A 22,858-nucleotide genomic window follows, 5' to 3' on the forward strand; every position below is an offset into this window, starting at 1 on the left:
ATCCCGTTCATCAAATTATGTAGGTTTGGAAAAGCGTGCCTACCTAAGAACAAATGTTATTTTTTTATTTAGTAAAAACGAAAGTGAATTCAACTTGAAGTTCCGGAATAACATTATCAACCAGTCTAAGACCATTCGCTTTCTAGGTGTTATGTTTCACGAAAACGTTCCCTGGAATGTGCGCATAGATGCTCTTAGAACTAAACTTCACGCGCTGTTGCTATACTAAACAGACCCAGTTGCTATCTTCCAGTTCCAGTAACGCAACAAATTTACTACGTTCTCTTTCTTTCACGTGTAACATACTGCTCCCTAGTATGGTCAGACACAACAAAAGGAAACCTTGATTATCTGCACTCTCGGCAAAATCGCTCAATATGTGCAATTAGAACAAGTCCAAAAAAAGAAAAATGCTCGGATACTTCAGCGCCTATTGTATACTAAAGATCAGTAAGCTATTCAAATGCAAGCTATCGCTTGAAATTGCGCGTCAGTATATGTTACCATGAGGTTCTTTGAGGTTCTATACTTTCAAACTTTGAGGTTCTATACAGAAACAAACACACTCCATATCTCTTTAAGGAAGATCAAGTTTAGGCGTCCGGATCTCGCACCAACTATGATGATCACAGGTTATGAACACAAATAACAAATTTTTTAAATCAATATCCTGCCATCTTTGAATTATTATCAACCTACTCCACCATAATTTTAATTTTTCTATCCTTCAGTAAATCTGCATTTCACTGAGCCGCACTCTGTGCTTTCCATCTCTGTTTTCCAAATAGGCCTATCTTCTGTGCAAGGCTAAGAACAATATGTCCAAATGGTCCGCACCATCGGCTTCATCATTACCTTATAAAATCATTTTCCAATGTAGAGCTTTGCGTGGAACGCTACATACTCATTCCTCTAACGCTTGTAGACTGCCTCCATTGATAAAATGTACTCGATTCTCCCCACGTTGTACTTTCTGGTGTTGCTCACCTGTTATTTATTGATAGCCTTTTTGAATGGTTTATTCTGCAATTGCTGTTCTCTCTCCCGCCCTGTCGTCCATCTATACCTTGTTTGGTCACTTGGTGAAACAAATCTGGTTCATGGTATTAGAAGCACCTCTGGTGAGTGACCTTTAATCAACGGCTAGGCGGCCACAGCGCCAAGAACATGCAATGCATGGCGGACAAGCCTATTTACGGAGGCACAGGAACCGAGCTCTTAAATGCCATAATGTTTGCATACACTCGCTCTATGTCTTGTCTACGCTCCCGAAACTACCTCGTTGCTTTGCCACACACTTTATTACTCCAGGATGCAAGACGCTGTTTTGACTGCCGACTTCACTGCAGGCCATCTTTGCAGCGATACACGTGAAATTTTGGAGCGCAGCCCTTGGGCGGTCTTTCCTTCGTTCCGCGTCGTAGTCGTCATAGTCGTCGCCGACGTTGCCGCCGTAACCGGTTGTTTACGTAGCAGAGCGAAACGCCATCTGGAAGGCAGCTGCCACGAAAAGGTCCGGGATGGTGGCTAGCAGCGTAACACGTCACCTACCAGCGGTGGCAGGCGGAGAGTGAAGAGTTGCGCTCAAATTTCTCCTTACCCACTACCGTAATCGTCTATCATTTTTTTTTAGTCCATTGTGCTCTCGTGGAGCCTAATTTCCTTGTGACTTGATGCATGATCGACGCTTTAAAGTTAATGTACAATATTAAGTATGGCGTCATATGAACTCAACTCAAAGCATCAGGCAGTTTTCAATTTTCTGGTATCCGCCGACTTGCAAAATTATGTTTATGCTTAGGAATTTTTTGGGGTAGGTCAACTTTCAAACGACCTGTTAAATCGCATTCCCAGATACCGGGAAATCCTCCTACCACTCTTGGCGAAGTGGTGCAGCTGTGACGCAATATGCCACTGCGTCGGCAGTTGGCTCCTTCAAACACAGCCACTGGTGTGTCTTGTGAGGCTAAGGCTGCACTTCCCGAGTTCTCGCAAGGCTGATGCGCATCACCATGGTTGGAAGGTACCAACTGCATTGAGGCTGTTTGAATTAACGTCACTTCCACATATCATGGTGGGGCATGAAGCTCACAACCCGATGGATAGGAGGTGCACGAGCCATGATATCCAGTTTGCTTGCATTCCGATGTGCAGGTTGTCACCTTCTACCGTCACCTTCTACCAGGTTGTCACCTTCTACAGTCATCACAGCTGTGGAGTCTGTTTTGTTTGGCCTGCAGTGCTGCTCACTATGGAGCACACGTCCAGGGACTATGACTCGGTCATGCTCAACAACTGATCCATTTATAATGATGCTGACATTAGCTTGGACAAATGCAAGCAGCGGTGCATTCACTTCACGTGCTTAGCCCAGTGGCAGCACTGCATCCTTGCTACTCAATTTTGGACCTTTTGACAAAAAGGTCCGAGTCTGCAAAGTGGCCACTGCCATAAGGCTTTGGCTGTTGCTGATAATCAATAAGCGTTCCACAATTTGCAGTGGAATACCCTTGGCTGATGTCACCAGCTGTTTCAAAGAGCCAATCTTTGCCTCAAATACAAAGAAGGAATGAGCCCACATAGGCCCTCGGAGGATTACACTTTTTGGCAAATGCATAATTTGATGGACATTGAATGTTGTCTGCCTCTTACTGTACAAATACTGTGTATCAACAACAAATCTAACGAGGCAATGAGTGCTTTCTGTAACATCTGCTGCAGTTACGGTATCCTTCAGTAAAAAGGTAGATGCCTTTTACTAGAAGAGCGAAATGCTTCAAGTACATTGGGGCCAGTATTCCGTCAAGGCATGGCAAAGAAAAGTATAGCAGCCACTGCTGCCACTCCTTGGCTTTCCAGAATTTTCTTACCAGCAAAGAATGCTGAATTCGGGATAAGCACATTGGTGGCTTTCGCATTAGTAGGCGACTATCTAATAACTCCAACACTTGGGGGGAGCCAATATAATAGGGCTCATGCACGTCTGTTAACCAGAGCTCAGTGAACTGGCGAGCTACCCCTAGCAATACACAATGCATGTAATCTGGTGTAAACGACCAGATTACATCGAAGTGCTTCAGGTTCATTAGGGGTGATGGCCCATTAACTCCGGCGATAACATTTTTAGATGCTGCAGCGTCGGCCATTTGTTCCTTAGTCACAAAGCTGCTTCTTTCTTCTAAAGCGGCACCAACAGGATACTTCATGGTTCCTGCATTGCCAGAAATATCAAGTGTAAGGGGACAATATGATACATACGCCAATACTGTGAAAATCATTTAACATACAGCTATACTAAAGTGGTTGGTTTACTGGGGTTTAACATCCCAAAGCGACTCAGGCTATGAGAGATGCCGTAATGGAGGACTGGAAATTTCAAACACCTGGGGTTCTTAAAAGTGCACTGACACCGCACAGTACATGGCCACCTAGCTTTTCACCTCCATTCAAAAGCGGCCACTGCGGCAGGGTATATATACTGAAGTGATAGACATTTATCAAACACAAATGTATAAGTCAGTGCTCAATATCATGCATGGCGACATTAAACAAATAATTCCTGGCAAAAGCTAAATAAACAATCCCTTTGTACAGAATGCTGATTATTTAGACAGCAACGGAGTCCAAGCAGACAATAAAGTTATGGACATCAAAATGCCATGTCAAGTGTAAAACTATAATTGAGGCCTTTTACACAATGCAAGCAGCTGCATAATCTAAAAATAATTATTCATGCAGGTGCATCAGCATTTACCTACCATCAACAGTCTCCCCTTGGTGAAGGCACCACCCAGAGCCGTAATAGCCAGTGAACTGGACCATATTCTGTAGGAGTGCCCTTGCCGGTGAATCGGCACAACAGCCAAAGCAATACACCTGCAATAACAATATGAAGACTAGAATTAGAATAAGTATCAAAGCATCACTTTGTATTCTCTAGATACCAGTGCATATAAAATACATTAATTTTTGCACGCAAAGAACAGAAGCCAAAGAATGGTTGTGACAAACATCTAGTAACTTACCTTTGAATGCATGGTTTGCAGCACAGCTTTCCAAGTGATTCCCTTTTTTCTAAGTTCACTCATTTCTCGCACAAATGATTGCAAGAAGAGAGTCATGTCGGCATGAGTTTGCCCGTACCATAAAGCTGGGATTGATATGTTTCTGCAGTGCAGGTGTGCTGGTAGCTCGTTTATTGTGACCTGGATAGGCCAGATGGAATACTTTGATGATTTGAAGATGGGCGCTCCCTCGACATTTATTGTGAACGTGAGGTCGTACTTGGAAAGAGCGAATCGGGTTTTTTTGTATAAGTGGCCATCTGTAAGGTCACTCATGCCCTCCACTCTATTTTCCGCAATATCATCAAGCCGGTGAAAAAGTGCGTCTGTCACTTCTTTATCATCGAGCAGAGAGATCAGCTGCAACTCTAGCGGCAGCGTCAAGAAAAAATGGCCATCTTGAAGTAGCTTCCTGCCACAGTAGTTTTTTTCACATTCTGTGCAGCATCCTAGCACGCTGTTTCTTTCCGAGAGGTTCCCCGACGTTTCTTCTAACGACGTCATGCACTCTGCACAGTAAAAATGAAACCGCGCGGCCTGGACCCCAACACCTACATACTTCTTGAAGAGATACTTTGTTCTAGGAAGGTCTTGCCGGCAAAGGACATGTGAGATTAAATTCTGCAGCGCTTCGACGCCTTTCCACGGCAGCCCGAACTCAGTGGCAAAGTTAAGCGTTAGCGCCAGCAGATCGTGTGGCGAAACGGCGTTTGTACAGGCGCTACCTTCATCGGTTGGTGATGTTTCATCGGAATTACAGTCACTGGACTGACCAGGCTCCAAGTATGCTGCTTCAGCAGCACTGTCGTCGGGCGCCATTGGGGAGGGCGAAGACGGTCGTTGGAGCTCTGTTTTATTCGTCTCTACGGGTAGCGTTGCGATGGGAGACTCAAGCAGCGGCAGTACACCGTCCGACTGTTCTGGACATTGCCTGTCCACTGCGCTTACTTCCGCTGGTGGTACGGTGTCAGCGCTTGGTGTTCCTGTCACTCCAGGTTCACGTGTCTGACCGTTCATTATGCGGTATTTAGTGGTCTTCGGAATACCTCCGATATCACCGCCGTATTCCAGATAGCACTTTCGCCGCTTCATCACTCTCACGAAAAAAACACAGACGAGCACACAATTTTAAGTACAACACAAGGAAGCAAATGAGCTTCGGTGCTTCGTGAATGCTTCGTGACGATAACGATTAATCACGGTCACGGCGGGTCCCCGTGGAAGAACGTTCCTAGAAGCAGGCGATGGTAGCAGGGGTAGCAGAAAGACAAAAAGGCGATGTTGATGTTGATCGTGACGATGGCGACAGCGATGACGACACAGCCACCACTTTTGCTGTGGATGTGAATATAAAAAAGCTTAAAAGATACTAAAGTAAAAACAATGAGAAATTACTCCATAAAGGTTTTTAATTGCCACAGATTCACGAACAGCCGGTGTTGCCTGATGAAAGCGCACAATTAAAAAGAAACACAAAAACTCACAAACACGTAAGGAATAGTTTTGAACGATTCTGAGGGTATTATGTATATATTTAATAGTACTTACTAAACTGTGTAAATCTGCGAAATTGCTCGTTTGGTAATAATTTAACAATGAAACGAAACAGCACTATCTCTGAAGAAAGCACTGAACGGAGCAAGCTACACCAATCCAATCCAATCCAATCCAAGTCGAACAGTGACAGGTATGCGTTGTGGATTCACGCCTTGATCCTATCCTAGCGTAAGTTTTTGCGATGTTTTCTTTCATTATGTTTGCTAAATCTCTTCCGCTGTATGTGCTTACGTCTTTTGTTTTCGCTTTTGCCTTTCTAGCTCTACCTTGCACTCTCAGTCATGTTTGCGCTTCTGCGCTTTGTGCGCGAGGAGGGGAATCGACTGCACATAGTGCCAGCCCTTGACATCGACGACTTCAGTCCTCAAAATGAAAAGGATTTTAACAACAAACTTCTGTATTCAGTGATGTGGCGGGACCCCGTCAATGAAGAGAACACGGGCACTTATAGACCAGAATCCAGAGCCGCTCCTGGGCGCGGCCATCTTCCGCCGACTGGCGCGCCGCGGTGCGGGCGTTTCTTTGGGGACTGCGGGGCTGCGGCAGCTCCGCGGCCGCGCCTGCATATAGCCGCGCTTCGGGCGCTAAATAAACATTGCCGAGCATACTTCCGCACCGTGGCTGCGTTGCAGGAAGTATTCACGTTATCAAAGGGAGCACATTGATGCGTTTTAATGACATTTAGTTTGACATTCACGTGAATTGTGCTCACGCTTAGAACGCGCTCGTGCTTATATCGCTACCGTCTTGGTGCTCCGCTCAAAAAAAAAACTTTTTGTTCAATATCAAGTATTAGGTGTGCGGCTAGCATGCAGTTCCAATTCCCATGCACTCTTAATCCTTCGGTCATAATCCTTCGGTCATAAAGTACCACCCACAAATAGGGCTTTCTTGTCGCATGCGTGGTGCGCCAGTTTATCAACAAATTACCGCTGTGAGCTTAACTGAGTCGCAGCGCCAACAGAAAACAAAATTTGTCATGGTTTATGCAACCTGGTGCATAAAAACGTACTTTTGCTCAAATTATCAAAGCTTGAATAGATATTAGCAGCGAATCCAGCTTTCACGAATTCTGAGGTCCGAAGTCGCGTTCATTTTACTCGGTAGCTCTCGCCGCGTGTGACAGCGTTGCGTAGGCGTTTGGCTAAGTGTGAATGATTGTATTAAAATGCCGCATATTTTCCTATGATTAAGGTGGATAGCAAAAGCAGAAAGACACTAGGTAAACCCTTTACCCCCCCCCCCCCCTTCTTCATCCCTGTGACATGCGTGCGGAAAGAGCAACTGAAATCGGTAGCGGTCGTGCTTACAATCCTGTGCATGAAATGTGTTTAATGGGAACAAGAGCAAGCTCAGCGCAAGGAGGTGATCGAAAACACGCGCTTCGTCGGGACAACCTTCAGTCTGCAGCTCGCCTATCCAGTTACTACACCACTGAATGAAATCAATAAATCCACATTCCTGTGCCTAAAATTATCATAGATGATAGCGCCCGTAAAAGACGGCAACAAACGACACGCCAGCGCAGAAATCTGCTTAGAAGTGCCGGTTTCCAGTCCGTACGCTACCTGGCCGACTACTCCTTGGGAAAAATCCTTGCTGTTTGCAATACTATTCCAGAATTTCCCTGAACAGCGCCGCCGCACCAGCGGCTCGGTGGAGCAGCGTCGCCGCTGCGGTGCCAGCGTTTAGAATCCTGAGCCAGCAGAATATCATCATTGAAAAACGTAGCGTGAAAAACGAGACACAGAAAAGGTGAAGACAGGACACGAGCACAAATCATCAATATCAATATCATCATGGTGGGCACAAACAACGAGACAGACGCGCACTGCCTCGCCGCACTTACATCCAAATGAACGGAAAAAACTCGGGGATGTCACGGTAACGACTAACTGCGCGCAAGATAACCGCAGTACTGTCTGGTAGAGGGAAAATGTGAGTAGTGACGCACAGCACACACCCTCATACGTTATGATGAAGCACTACAACGACAGAAGCAAACACGTAAACATGCATTCTACGCGCAGCGCCGGCGCGACCCGCAGTCCACCGGGCCGCGCGCGCCGATACATGGCGACTGGTGTCGAGAGTAGGGGCGCGCCAGCAGCCTGCGTGTGAGGGTAAAAGAATCTGGTCTATAGTGTTCAGGTTCTTAGGCTGAATAGTAAGTGCATGCAGTCTCGACATATGTACCGTAATTAACACATCTTTTTTTGCTATAAGGCACCAGGGCAGGTCTCGAAAAGCGCCATGCGACGAAGAGGCTGCATATCCCTAAGCTGCATGCTGAAGAGCTAGAAAGCAGCAGTGAGGGCGATGACGACAAGAAGAAAGAAAGAAAGGTAAGCGATTATGACGGCTCCGCGCATACACCGGGTTAGCACTCGAACTTATTATATATTGAGTGAAATCGCGGTACAGACACCAACAGACTTAACACGAATGACGGAAAGCGTGGCCTGGACTGCCGTCAGCGACATGAAGCGATAGTCATCGGGTGCGAGATAATGCTACTGGAATGTTTGCGGTGTCTGACGATAGGAGATGTAACCGCGGCAGCTTAGCGGGCAATACCTGGTTGCCGCGATAAGAAAACTGGAAAGAGCGTTGCCGGGGCCGTGGAGGCCGAATCAGCGAGCAAAAAGCGCTTAAACGCCCCCGTGACGAGCGCTCTGTCCACGCGGCAATCAGGCACAAGCGGAAAAGCAGTAAAAGCGAGCTGCGCACCAGCTGTCGTCAACCACCGTAAACATACCGGTTCTGTTGATTGAAACAAGACTGTATGGTGTGTTAGGAAGTGTAGTGAGCGCATGTGATCTTGAATGCCACCCTATTATGACGCCGAAAATCAATCACTATTTTCATAGCATAATGGCTTTCTGTAGTCAATCAGAGAGTAGTGCCTGGAGAATTCAGCCTGGTGGTTCTCCTATTTGCTGCCTCTAGTTCCTACTGCACAAAAACCATGGTGGCATATGGATTATGCATGTCATGTTGAAATGTGTATACTTATGCATGTTATGTGTGCAAGTGATTGAGCAGTGGCTTTTCTTGTATGTTGCAGAGGCGGAAAGTTCACCGGGAAGCGGCAAAGTCTGTTGCCTGTAAAACAATATTGAACGACAATCTGAAAGCAGCGTTGTCGAGCAACGACAGAAAGAGGTCTAGAACTGCTGTGAAGAACAAAGTGTGAAGCATAATTTGCATATTATTGGCAGTGCACAGAGGAAATGACACAATTTTACTATGTGCAGGTTGTCGCGCGATCAAGGACGCCATCTGATGCGTGGAGCGACGATTACACTCTCTGCTCGACAAGTGAGCTTAAAAAAGCTTGGCAGGAAAAAAAAATTTGGAAGAGCAGAGCGCTCCACTTCCAGAAGAAAAATGACTGTCTGCTAGAACAGGTTATATCACTCCAGCGGTGCCTTGAATCAAAAATATTTGACTGTAAGAATTTCACACCTAAGCACAAACTAGAATGTTTTACCTGTCTCATTGCCATGTTGAATTGATTATAACTCCTGATTTTTAGTGGAAGCACGTGCTGCTTGTCAGACCGGGCCTGAAGATTTAAGTCGGCATGACGTCGTGGTCAATGGTAAGCTTCCTTCTTACCTAAATGCATCCTTTATTTTATGCCTTAGTAGGTGCTATTCCACATGCAGTTGTTTAGTTGAGCATTAAAGAAGGCCCAACAGAGCACCTCTTGAAATTTCCACATTGATGTGATTGCATCATCTGTGCCAACAGAATTCGAGCAAAACTTGCCACATTACGGTGAACCCGAAGAACCGCAAGGCAACACAACTGAAGGTACATGTCCGGAAATTGTGGAGCAGCCGCCTGTGCCTGAGCGTGCAGCACCAGAAGCTGTCCGGCAAGAAGGTACTTTTATATATTGTAGCAAGATAATGTGCACTCTTTATGGATGAATGTGGATGAATCCTTGGGGATGAATGTGTGAGTCTAGCTTCCCTTTCATGGCCAAGGAGCGTTATTACTTGGATGGACATCTGAAGTGCTGATTATTCATGTGCTTCTGTGTGCTTCTTTTTTGCATGCTTTTAACACGACTGTACATTCATTTAGATTCTTTTAAGCTCTGGAAAGCTTGTATGTTTGCTATTTTTTGTTTGTTATCATTTATTTATGTGATCACTTTTTGACACTGCTGTTACATCTCCAGTGGTTTCGCTTTTTGACCCTGTTTGGCTTAGATCTGTTTTTAAGCTCCTTATCGAGGTTACTTTTTCTCACTTAGACACTCTTTCTGCTTCATTCAAGGTGTGTGTGTGTGTGTCTATATATATAAAGGAAAGAAGCACACAGTCCGGTGTTTTTTTTTACTTTAGTGTGCACCTCAATTAGTAATGTAATCAGTTAGGGGGAAAGATAATTAAAAGTAGAAGGAATAACGACGCGCCAATGTTGTCGATGTAGCTCAGTGGTAAGAGCTCCGGACATGATATTTGGAGGTCGTGTGTTCGGTTCCCACCATCGGCGTGTTGTTTCCTGATTTTACTCGCCGTGGTGGCTCACAGGTTAGGGTGCTTGACTGCTGAAGTCAAGTGTAGGGGATGGAATCCCAGCTGCGGCGGCTGCTTTTTGATTGAGGCGAAAAGCAAGGCGCCCATGTGCTGTACGATGTCAGTGCCCTTTAAAGAAACCCAGGTGATCGAAATTCCTGGAGCCTTCTACTACGGCTTCTCTCATAGTCTGAGTTGCTTTGTGATGTTAAACCCCGTAAACTAACCATATTCGTGATTTTATCTCCCGATTTATTTTCAAAAACGTTTGTTGCTCCCTTCTTCCTTTCCTGTTTTCTGTCGCTCTGTGCAGTTGTCACAGCACGGGCGGTTTAATATAAACAGAAATGTCATCATCAGCCACTTGTTCTATTAATGTTGTTCGGGTTGTCTCCTGAATGCAGCCTCTTAATAATTGCCATGTGGATGTACAAATAACGTTACTTGGCAGGAGGCACCAGTCCAATTTTCTTGCGCATTTGTGTATTCACATTGTACAGTCAGTATGACGAGTGACCTACCAGGCTTATCCAGACTTCTGCTCCTGGTTTTAAAAGAGTAATTTCCCTTGTGTCTTCTCTTGGGCAAAATTTAAACGCACACTTAAAATGATAAGATGTGTTCTCCCAGTAGAGACAACCTTGCCACAGGGTGTATAAATTGAGGAAAGGTGCAGCACTAGCGGAAGCTTCTGAAGAAACATTTTAGTAATGGCCTCTGGGCCTGAGTTATCTGGCTTGATCTGATAATGATTTCAGGGGCCGTTTAGTCGGTAATGGTGTCTGTTTCTTGCGGTGTTTTTATTGTTGCAGCTGCTAACTGGTGTGTTCGCTTGTTTTTCTGCAGCAAAGCCAGATTTCACCTACGCAAAAGATTGAATGGTAAGAGATTTTTCATTGCCCTAAATCAAAACTTGAAAGTTTTTTTGTTGCTCGTAGTATTTATTTTTGAAATGAATTCAAGCGCACAACAACACGCACACAAGAGAGAAAAGACACAGGACAGACGCTAACTTCATCTGATTTATTCGCAGGTAAGAGAGCATATTATATACATAAATGCAGACATGCGCTTATATGGGCTTACATCGGCCAGACCGGGCGGTGTGTCAATGACCGGGCGGGGGAACATTTGCAGGCGTTAACGGGCGGAGGGACACATTTGGCAGAGAATTGTGCGAACGGCAGAGTGTGCGGCCCGCGGCTGAAAGAGATAAAGATACTTTGCAGAGGCGGTGATAAGACGGCACGTGAACTATTAGAAGCCTTTCACATCAGGAAAAGAGGGCATATGACTGTGTGAGTGACACGTCTGTTAATCTTTTGCAGGCAGAGTACAGGTATCTCGAGCACGCATTGTGAACTGACGATGTGTTTCTTTACTGCGCATGTCTCCATTTATGTATATAATCTGCTCTCTTACCTGCGAATAAATCAGATGAAGTTAGCGCCTATCCTGTGTCTTTCCTCTCTTGTGTGCGTGTTGTTGTGCGCTTGAATTCATTTCAAAATAAGCTATGCACCATCTAGCCCAAACAGAAGTTTTGTTAAATTATCGTAGTACGATAATTCGTGTTACGAAGAAGAAGAGGGCAGTGGCGCGGGACGGAGCGCTCGTGCTAGGCCCACGGCCATTAAACCATATTATCATCTTTCATCATGTCGTGCTTTTCCTAGGCTTGCCACTTCGTAACAGTATTTAAAAGTTGTGCACAGAAAGCTGCTTCTTTAGCAATGAGTTTTGGCAATGGTTTTGCACTACCTTGTCACCAGGTCTGCAGCATGCAGTAGGGCCTAGAACTTATGGTTCAGTATGCACTTCGCGGCAGTTGGTAGAGAAGCCTGTCTTTATTGAAGTATGCTAACAAAAAGTGGCACTTTTAACTGTGATGTAATTACCACGCTAACAAAATCAGTCTTCCTGCTGAACCTCTCCTGCACAGCAGTGGTGAGGTTTTAACTGTCCTTTGGTTCGTGATATATTGGCTGTTTTTTTTTCTATTGCAGTTCTATTTGAAAGATGGGATAATGATTTCGAGCGCACAGGCCGCCAAGATATTGGCGAATAAAAAGGCCACATTAGTCTGTAAGGACACTGCACAGGCGGTGTGGAGAAGTGAAGTGCTTGCAATGCGAAGCTTCAGTGGCGTGATCGCTCCCAAGAAGCGCGCATTAGGCGAAAAGCCCACGCAGCCTTTGACGCCACAAAAAGTTGACGTCGTGACAGGTAAGTCATGCACTGCTGCTTGCTGGCTTTCCTCTAAGGCTAAATGAGACTTCATTTTCTTTTTGCAGCCACAATAAAGCATTGGGGATGCCACAAAAGGCATCAACGTGTCATACGTTGTGCGGAGCGTGCCATGCCTGCTTACAGAAAAAAATCAGGACGTGAGGAAAGCGCTGCGGAAAATGGACTAAGAGAATTGTATGAAGGAATGAAATATTAACAGAGTATTAACACTTGTTTTAAGTTGCATGTTATCTTGTTTCAAATAATGCATTAGACATTAGAATACATGGATTACATCATGGTGGTCTTCTATGACTGCAAAAATAATGTTTGGTCACATAAAACTGCAATATGTAACTCCTGACATGTCATTCCAAGCTATTTAAGCAGGGTAGCTTTGTTCTGAATGAAAACTACGTACTAGCAATTATGTGCACCACACTGTAATCTATGTATTCCATTGTCGAATGCGTCATTTGGAGATCGCTACATCTGCCTTTAGTACCAAAAAACCAGTAGCAGTGGGGACCACTGAGGACCAGTTGCAGTGGGGACGAACTGGGAATTGTTCCATAAACCATTTGAACTGGAACCAGTTGGATTCCCAGTTGAAAAATTTCCACCAGGGGTACTGGTGACCCGTGCTGGTGAAAAGCATTTCCGCGACCAAATACCAATTGCTCAGAGTGCCAAAAAGAAAACACAAATGAAACAAAATAAATACATAGGCATAGAAGTACCTTGCCACTCGCGTTCAACACATCCGCACGCCTACACATTGGGCGCATTTGTTTTTCAGTACCGGACTGTCCGGGACTACTTGCGGACTCGAGTCCGGTATTTGTTTTTCTCGGGCAGCCCGAAAGCTCCGCCCACCTGCTTGCATCGCCATAGCAACGCGTTCGTTTTTAGCCTATGGCAGTCCGCGGGCTGCTTGGGGCTGCTGAGAAGGCAGCAGACGATAGCTGCGCGCCGCGCTGGCAGCCATATTAAGTTAGACTCCGTGTGCATTTTGAGTGCTTTTCGTGTTCCTGGAGGTCGATATCATGCGTTAAACCTTCACATGAGCTCCGTAGCTGCTCTCTGAGCCATCGCAAGACTTTTTGTTCTTGCAGCTTCGTTTATTTTCTTGAAATCCACCGCACACGGACGCGCGTTCGAAGTTGCGAGCGCGTATTGTTTGCTCGTGTCGTCAAGAGGTTCTCGTTCGCTTGTTTTGGACATGCTGTCTGTACGCTTACCTGAAAGCATCGCAGGTGAACCACTCGTATACTGGAGCAGCTATAGAGCTTGTTGTCAACATTTTTGCGAAGGCTTTCGTCTATCTGCCTATCCGCAACGAGTTGGGCTACTTTGTGCGAACTTCGCCGCAAGCAGTAGCGGCGAGCATACCACCGAAGCTGAGTTCTGTAATGCACCTACGCTAAGCTGACAGTGCAGTCTTTAAATCGACTCAGTATCATGATCGAGCGCACGGCGTTGCTTCAGCGTTGCTTCGGCGTCGTGGTGGCCGTGGCTTGCATCGTCTGCTAGCAGATGACAGCGTCCTTGTACGTTAACCGAGGGGGAGCCCGGCTCTGGCGGCGAGTTCGAAAGCAGCCTATGGCATGCCTATGGCAAGTAGGTCATGTGACCATGACGCTTTTCCTGTCCGAGCGGAAGCCGAGACCTGCCAGCAAGTAGTCCGGGACTGGAAAAACAAATGCGGCCATTGCCTACCTGGCTGACCCAACGACCATGTGAGCGTTCAGATAATCTACTTCGTTTTCGGAGCGATACGGAAGGGCTGCTGATATTCCGTTTTTTTGTTTTTTTTTTCATTAGAGTGTGATGACGAAGAAGTGCCCGCGCGGCAGCGCGACCATAGAGTAACATAAAAGTAAAGAGCGGACACTCGGGCCCTTTCGCGGCCGAGTTCGGCGCTTCCCCGTTTCCGCCAGATGGCACTGAACGTGCAAATAAAAAAAAGAAAAAGAGTATGGTCTTGGCATGTCTTGGCTTCCTTCTGCGGAGTGACTGATGCGCTCATTGTCACCCTGACAGAATGCACGTAGTAGGTTCACTGCCGCTTGCCAAGCGCACGCGATGCGTGGCATAACGCCTTTCCGGCTTGTGGGTGACGTGTTCGCCGCGGCGTCCAGGCAAGCGATCAAAGCCAAGTGCTTTTCACGAGCGTTGCACGTCGAAACCTGGATAATCGTTGCGTGCTCCGTAATCGTCACGCTGGTGGCCGGCTGCTCAGCTGGGCAATGTGACACCGCCTCCTCCGCGAGAGTTGAGAACGCACAAGACGCAATGAAAGTAGAGCCTCCAAGATTCCTGTTGTGGTCTATCACCTCTGAGGCCAGTGCGTTTCCCCGGGTCCGCTAGGTGCGCTGTGCACAAAAGTCGGCCGCTGGGGCCTACGGGAGTGTCCGCTCTTTACTTCTATATTACTCTATGGCGCGACTGCTCTCGGCGAGCGCGCGCTTCCTGTTGGTTGTGTTGGAGCCGCTGACTGTCGGTGAACGCCGTTCCGTATTTGGCCGTCCTGGTGTGCGCAAACTCCGCGCTGAACAGCGCTTGCGTGAGCGGGCGCAGCAGCCGGGTGAGACGTTCACCGGCCACGTGGAAGACGTCGTAGACCTGTGCAAACGCGTGAATTCCGAGATGCCTGAGGCCGATAAGATCCGGCACATTATGAAAGGCATAGACGAGGACGCCTTTCAAATGCTTCTTGCCAGGCAGCCGGACACCGTTGCCTCCGTCATCAGCTTGTGCCAGAGCTACGAGGAGCTCCGCAAGCAGCGCGTCCTCGCTCGTCGCCCGTTGCAACAGTCCGAGGTACTATCCGCGGATGCCGTGGTCGCTGGAGAGCCCCAGTTCATACAGGAGGTCAAACGGTTTATCCGTGAAGAAGTTGCACGTCAACTCGCGCTCGTGCATGCGCCTCCAGCTCCGTCACCAGCACTTCCGCCGGCCTTTCAGCATACCATCCAGGCACAGGTCGCAGACGCCCTGCAGATCGCGGATGCCGTGCCACCCGACCATCAGCAGGCAGTGGCTGCCCCGCTTACCTAAGGCCGCCGTCCTGTCCCGCCCGGCTCCACATCTCTCGGGCAATCTCTCCGGCGCAACAGAATCTCCGCCGCCTTTGGCACCGCGACCTGTTCGGTCTTATCGGGTTCCCGCCCCACCATCGTTGCCGCACATGGCGCCGGCGCCCCTTCCCTACGGTCGCCCATGGCGCACTCGCGACAACAGGCACATTTGGTTTGCCTGTGGCGTTGCCGGACATGTTGCTCGCTACTGCCGCAATCCTACCTATTCGCCTACTGCCGTCATGACGCCATCAGCATACGGACCGTACACGCAGCACTACCGCATGCAGCCTAGTTCGCCACCATCTTCGTTCATAACTGACAACCAGTCCGCAACGCCGCACCGCTCCCATTCTCCGCGGCGCCGGTCCATCTCCCCGATGCGACGCCGCGTCAGCCCCAACGAAGCGGAAAACTAGTGAGCGCAGTTCTCGAGGCAAGAGCTGCGCCTTCGGCGAACTTTAAAAGGCCTCTGACCGTCCCCCGCCAATGTCGTTGATGTAGTAGTAGACGGTAATGTGACGTGTGCCTTGTTTGACACCGGAGCAGCTGTATCAGTTATGGACGCTAATTTTTGCCGCCGCTTCAAGAAAGTTCTGACGCCATTTCCTGATATTTTGCTCCGTACTGCTGACGCCCAGCAAATTCAGCCGCTTGCCGCTTGCACTGCATGAGTTGCTATTCAAGACGTCATCTACGCAGTTGAGTTCGTGGTACTCTCCTACTGCTCGCATGACGTCATTCTTGGGTGGGACTTTCTGTCGGAACACTCTCCTGTCGTCGACTGCGCCCGTGCTGAAGTTACTCTCTCTGTCCTACCCGACGACCCCAGAGCCGAAACCCCCGAGTATCCGGACAAGCTTCTTCTTTCTCATGATGTCGAGCTTCCTGCTTCCTCGTCCGTAGTAGTCTCCCTGTCCTGTGTCTCTACAGTCGACCCACCCGACACACCTGTACTCTTTACTCCCTCGGAATTGTTCGTTCGCCGCAGAAACCTACCGCTTCCCTTCGCTGTCCTCACGGTGATCTCCGGAAGAGCTACCATGCTCATCAGCAATCATCTACCCTCTCCTTTAACTCTGCTTCGTGGTGAATGCATTGGCTACGTAGCATCGGCTGAGCTCCTACAAGTCGTCGACGATGTCGAGGCCGCTTCTACACCGTCCGTCGATGCTCTCACCTTGGCTTCCCCGTCACGCCGACCACCCTATAATGTCCTGTACAGTGCCATCGATCGAGACCTTCATTCGACGTGCCGTGACCAGCTGTTCAAATCAAATCAAATCAAATCAAATCAAATCGTCTTCATTTCTCTCTCAAGGAGAAAAGGGGGTGACGGGTAAAAGCCGCATGACTGCGGCTTGACAAAGCCCGGCCCCCTCTATGTACAGTTCGGCAGTATTGCTCGTGCACATACAGAATTAAATTTCACACTTCCTCTCAGACCTAAATTTTTTTTTTGCACCCTACAGAACAAAAATCACTCCAAATGAAAGCACATGCAGTTTTAAATACATTCGAAACACACATTCTAGAACACATCAGGTTTTAAACATAAAAATTTCAAACACCCTCTGATTATAAACACGTTCAGTTCAATAATTTTCAATTTTTTAAAATTCTTTAGTGGTAGCAGAAAATTAAGACATTTTACAGCAAAAAAGCACCAATAAAAAATAAAAGGCACCAAGAAAAACACAAAACGCAATCATACAAGAGAATCATGTGATGTTGGCTGCAAGGAAATGTGCATGTAGCGCTCGTAATGACAATTTTTCCGGGAAGGTATCGATGAGCGCAAGGCTATTTAGAAGAATAGCAGCATGATACGAAATGGACTGGCGACCGTACTCTGTACGACAGTGAGGCACCACCCATGCGTCACTATGACGTGTATTGTAAATGTAAGTGCGGGGGCGAAGGTTTAACAAATTCAGGATGCTGTGATTGCACGCCGATACGGATGAGCGATATGTACAAGATAGACGGTAAGGATAAATGCATTCCGTGGGAAGAAGCTTATAGCGCAAGAAGTAATCGGAAGTGTGTGCATGAAAAGGGACATTAGCAATAGCACGCAAGGCACGTTTCTGGCAGATTTTAAGTTTCTGTATGTTTTCTTTCGTTGTAGTTGACCAGACTAAATGGCAGTAGTTAAGTGTCGACAAAAATAGTGCGTTATAAATTAAGCGTTTAACTGTTGTTGGCAAGAAGTTGCGGTGTCTGTTTAGTATCCCGCAAACCTTATTAAGTTTGTTGCAAAGCCCATCAACATGCTTGTTCCAAGTTAGAGTTTCCGATAATGTTACGCCAAGAGTCTTAATTTCATTAATAATGCTTACCTCTTCGCAGTCTAAAAGAATTTTGCCCTTGATGTTTACCTTTGTGTTCTTAGTACGGAAAAGAATAGCTTGAGTTTTTTTGGTATTCAACCGCAGGTAATTTGTTTGCGACCAGTCTCTAACTAATGATAAAGCGTGATTTGCCGAGCAGACTAGATCATCAGTATTTGCCCCTCTGAAAAACATAGCAGTATCATCCGCGTACCCAACCCATGTAGCTGTGTTTAGAAGAGAAAAAATGTCGTTAATATAAACAACAAATAGCAGAGGTCCTAGAATACTCCCTTGCGGTACGCCGGAAGTGATGGTTCTTATGTCGGAATTATGATTGTTATTGCTGACATACTGGCACCTGTTTTGAAGGTATGAGGAAAGGAGACGATTTGCACTACCGCGTATTCCGTAATGCTGCAGCTTAGATAATAAGGTTACATGATGTACGCAGTCAAATGCTTTCGTGAAATCAATATACAGTCCTAGTACAAGTTCTTTGTGTTCAAAAGCGTCAATAATGAATTCTTTTTCTGTTAATAGTGCCAATTCTGTGGATTTGCCTTTCAGGAAGCCATACTGGTGCGGCTAGATAAGTGAGAATTTGTTTAAAAAGTTGTAAAGGCGTGTGTGCATTATTTTCTCCAAGCCTTTTGAAAATATGGGTAGTACGGAGATGGGACGATAGTTATTTATGGCATTTTTATCACCCCCTTTATGTAGAGCTACCACTTTTGCAATCTGCATGTTCTTGGGAAAACTGCTGTACTCCAGAGCTAAGTTGTATATCTTATTCAGGACAGGTGCGATCAGGTCTAGGATATATTTCACTGGGGCAATCTGCATGTCGTTCACATCATGTGATTTAGAATTTTTCATTGTCTGGAATGCAGCAATGATTTCAGTTTCAGTTGTGGGGAAAAACACCATACTGTTACTAACTGCACTTGGTCCAGGAAGTGGGACAGAGCTTATTGCTGGTTTACTGTTTCAGGTGCCAACACTAATAAAATGGTCATTAAGCATATCAGATAGCTGTTTGTCAGCCACAATGTTATTACCCACACTCAAACTGGTGAGTACAGCTGGGCTTTTACTTCGAAGAAGACTGTTTAACCGCTTCCATAATAAATCAGGGTTTTTAATTGCATCACTGAACTGCGCCATTAAGTACTGATCTTTAGCCTTCTTAAGCTTAGCATTGAGACGATTTCTGAACGACTTAAATGCTTTAAAATCTGACGCATCTTTTGATTTTATGAATTTCCAGTATAGTGCGTTTTTAAATTTAATTTGAGCTAGTAGGTAGCTTGTAATCCATGGCTTTCGAGAGTTTTTGGCACTCGAGCGTGTCGTGTAAGGAAAATGCTTTTTGTATATGTCTGTAATATCTGACAGGAAAGCGTCATACATGGAATCAACATCAGTGTTTTTAAGAACAAGAGCCCAGTTGTGGGCCTGAATATCAGCACGAAAACTGTTTAAAGAAGCATTAGTGATCTTTTGAAAAAACCATGTAGATGAGTTTTCTATCTGTGGTGCTGTTCTATCTTGAATAAATGCGAAAATAGGCAAGTGATCACTAATGTCCCACACAAGGGTGCCAGAAGTTGAAGGCTTGTCGATATTGGTAACAAAGATATCAATTAGAGTTTGCGAGGATGATGTTATACGTGTAGGCTCATTGATGAGGTTGACGAAACCATATGCATCGAAAACTGATAACAGACCAGTTCGATAGCTGGAAGAGACAGTCAGGTCAATGTTAACGTCCCCACTAAGAAATAAGAAATACTTGTTTAAAGATATGAAGTCAAAAAGCTGCTCAAGAAATCGCAGAAAAACGGTGATGTTTGCATGCGGTGGGCGATAAATCACGGTGAAAAATCTACAGCCATCTCGAACAGTCAGTGCCTCATAGTTCTCATTTGACGCAGAAAATTCTTCAACAATATTCGCCCTTTTCTGCAAATTTAGTTAGTCTTTTGATGCGTGCCAAACTCCGCTCGGCCGTGACTCCGCTGTTACACATACCATCGATACTGGCACCCATCCTCCTCTGCGCCAGCGACCATATCGCGTGTCAGCTCCGGAGCATCGAGTCATCACCGAGCAAGTGGACGACATGTTAGAGCGCGGAATTATACAGCCCTCGAAGAGCCCATGGTCTTCCCCGGTCGTTCTCGTTCGGAAGAATGACGGCTCTATCCGATTTTGCGTGGATTACCGACGGCTGAACACTGTAACTCGGAAAGACGTTTATCCTCTGCCACGCATAGACGACGCCCTCGATTGCCTGCAAGGAGCAGAATTTTTTTCGTCGCTCGATCTGAGATCTGGTTTATGGCAAATACCCATGGCCGCAGATGACCGCGAAAAAACAGCCTTCGTCACGCCTGATGGGTTATATGAGTTTAACGTAATGCCATTTGGGCTTTGCAATGCCCCTGCAACATTCGAAAGAATGATGGACAACGTTCTGCGTGGCCTCCGCTGGAAGACGTGCCTCTGCTATCTTGACGACGTCGTCGTGTTTTCGGCCGACTTCTCCACTCATCTGACTCGTTTGCGCCAAGTGCTGACTTGCCTCAGCACCGCAGGGCTGCAATTAAATTTGAAAAAATGCCATTTCGGAGCTCGCCAACTGACCATCCTCGGCCACGTTGTCTCGGCCACGTCGTCGTTTTGTCGGATCTCACAAAACTTCGTGCGGTTGCCGTGTTTCCGAAGCCGTCCACGCCCAAAGAACTGCGCAGTTTCATCGGTCTGTGCTCATATTTTCGGCGCTTCATCCGGAATTTCGCCACCATCATTTCTCCTTTGACGATACTTAAGCCCAAAGTTCCTTGTCGTCTTGGTGCTCCAAATGTGATGATGCTTTCGCTACAATGGCCGGCTCCTTACTTCACCGCCAATACTCCGCCATTATGACCCGAACGCTCCAACGGAGATCCACACGGATGCTAGTGGCATCGGCATCGGCGCTGTGCTTGCACAACGGAAGCCTGGATTTCATGAATGTGTTGTCGCCTATGCCAGCCGCACGTTGTCGAAAGCCGAGATCAATTACTCCGTGTCCGAAAAAGAATGTTTGGCTATTTTGTGGGCAATAACCAAATTTCGACTATATCTCTGCGGCCGTCCATTCGACGTAGTCACCGACCACCATGCTTTATGCTGGCTGTCGCCCTTGAAGGATCCATCAGGCCGACTTGGCCGTTGGGCTCTGCGACTTCAGGAGTACGACATCCGAGTCATCTACCGTTCCGGACGCAAGCACTATGACGCCGACGCCCTCTCCCGGTCACCGCTACTTGCTGACGATGCGACCCTCTCTAGCATTGACCCCGTGCTCTCTGCGTTAAGCCTTCCAAACATGCATCTGGAGCAGGGCAAAGACGCCTGGATAACCTCTCTCGTGCATCTCCTTTCCGGCCGCACTACACCACCGCCCTCCCGCTCCCTTCGTCGTCAAGCCCGCCACTTCACTCTGCAAGCCGGTCTTCTCTATCGCCGCAATTACATGCAAGATGGTCGAAGATGGCTACTTGTCATACCTCGCTACTTACGCGCTGAAGTCTGCGCATCTTTTCATGCCGAACCCCAGAACGCTCATGCTGGTCTCTTAAAAACATACACGCGCCTTTCGCACCGGTACTACTGGCGCGGCATGTATACCTTTCTTCGAAAGTATATTCGCTCATGCCTTGACTGCCAACGCCGCAAGTCACCACCGCAGCGCCTTTCCGGGCCATTGCAGCCTTTACTTTGCCCTGCGCGTCCGTTTGATCGTGTGGGCATCGACCTTTATGGGCCTCTGCCGCCTTCTACTTCTGGTCACCGCTGGATTGTCGTCGCCGTCGACCATCTTACGCGCTATGCCGAGACGTTCGATCTTTCAGCGGCTAGAGCCAGAGAAGTCGCTTTCTTCATTCTTCGCAACCTTGTTCTTCGCCACGGTGCTCCCCGCGAGCTTCTCAGCGATCGCGGGCGCGTGTTTTTATCAGACGTTGTTCAGGCGCTTCTACAAGAATGTCGCGTAGTTCACAGAACAAGCACGGCGTACCATCCTCAGACGAACGGGCTGACCGAAAGGTTTAATCGGACGCTCGGTGACATGCTCACTATGTATGTCACTCCCGACCACTCTAACTGGGGCCTCGTACTCCCGTTTGTGACGTACGCCTATAATACCGCCGTCCAGTCTACTACCGGGTTTTCGCCATTCTTCCTCCTTTATGGACGCGAACCTACCTGCTTGATTGACACCATTCTCCCCTACCATCCAGATGCATCTGACTGCTCACCTGCTTCTGAAATCGTCAAGGAAGCCGAAGAATGCCGCCAACTAGCCAGATCCCTCACGTGTGACGATCAACATCGTCAGAAAGAACGGCGTGATTCTGGTCAACCCTTTACCTACCTATCTGCCGGCTCCCTTGTTTGGCTCTGGGTCCCTTCTGGTCCTCCTAGCCTGTCGTCCAAGTTCCTCAACAAATATCACGGCCCCTACCGTGTTGTCTGTCAGAGTTCCCCCGTCAACTACGTTGTGGAACCTTTGACACCCTCCTCTGACCACCGCCGCTGTGGCCGTGAAACCGTTCACATCAGCCGCCTAAAGCCCTACCACGAACTCGGGATGTGTACCACACCGTGAGTCGCCAGGATAGCTCCTCCTTCACCGGGGGCCATTGTGATGACGAAGAAGTGCCCACGCGGCAACGCGACTGCTCTCGGCGAGCGCGCGCTTCCTGTTGGTGCTGTTGGAGCCGCTGAGTGTCGGTGAACGCCGTTCCGCGCCTTGTGCTTTGTGCCGTGCCGTGCTTTGTGTTTTGTGCCCGAACAACCCATTAGAAGAAATACAAAATACTTCAAAAACTTCCCGGCTCTTCTGGGCGCTAAGCTTGCGAAAGACTAGTTTTTCTTTCAAAACGCCTTGTAAGCTGGCTCCTGAGAACAACGGCGATTGTGTTAACGACTTCCGCCACTTAATGAAACAGCTCCCCTGCGATGCCCAAGCAAGTATTTCATTGCTGAAACGCCCCGATGTCCGATGTAACGCT

General features: G+C 47.4%; 1 protein-coding gene and 2 pseudogenes across 1 annotated transcript; 2 read left to right on the forward strand and 1 right to left on the reverse strand.

Moving 5' to 3' along the window:
• The window catches only part of LOC149327124 (alpha-tocopherol transfer protein-like), a 563,535-nt pseudogene that overhangs the window by 300,889 nt on the left and 239,788 nt on the right, over positions 1-22,858 (forward strand).
• LOC149327128 (uncharacterized) lies at positions 2,229-3,206 on the reverse strand (annotated as a pseudogene).
• Positions 4,219-12,585, forward strand: LOC149327129 (uncharacterized). The gene is made up of 10 exons (XM_089563437.1): positions 4,219-4,272; positions 5,882-6,062; positions 7,848-7,966; positions 8,689-8,811; positions 8,879-9,074; positions 9,160-9,225; positions 9,378-9,512; positions 11,000-11,034; positions 12,160-12,379; positions 12,448-12,585. Exons 1-8 carry the CDS (start codon positions 4,219-4,221, stop codon positions 11,029-11,031), a joined length of 906 nt encoding a protein of 301 aa, XP_089419563.1. The 3' UTR covers positions 11,032-11,034; positions 12,160-12,379; positions 12,448-12,585.

The sequence above is a fragment of the Amblyomma mixtum genome, chromosome 10 (assembly GCF_055824585.1).
Source record: "Amblyomma mixtum isolate Tamu chromosome 10, ASM5582458v1, whole genome shotgun sequence".
NCBI classification, from domain to species: domain Eukaryota; kingdom Metazoa; phylum Arthropoda; class Arachnida; order Ixodida; family Ixodidae; genus Amblyomma; species Amblyomma mixtum.

Excerpts from the sequence above, each read along its gene's own strand:
- LOC149327129 (XM_089563437.1), top strand. The coding sequence starts at position 4,219 with ATGGAATACTTTGATGATTTGAAGATGGGCGCTCCCTCGACATTTATT. Across the intron at positions 4,273-5,881 it reads CCTCGACATTTATTGTGAAC|CTCTACCTTGCACTCTCAGT; the intron begins GTGAGGTCGTAC and ends TTGCCTTTCTAG. Across the intron at positions 6,063-7,847 it reads CGTCAATGAAGAGAACACGG|GCACCAGGGCAGGTCTCGAA; the intron begins GCACTTATAGAC and ends TTTTGCTATAAG.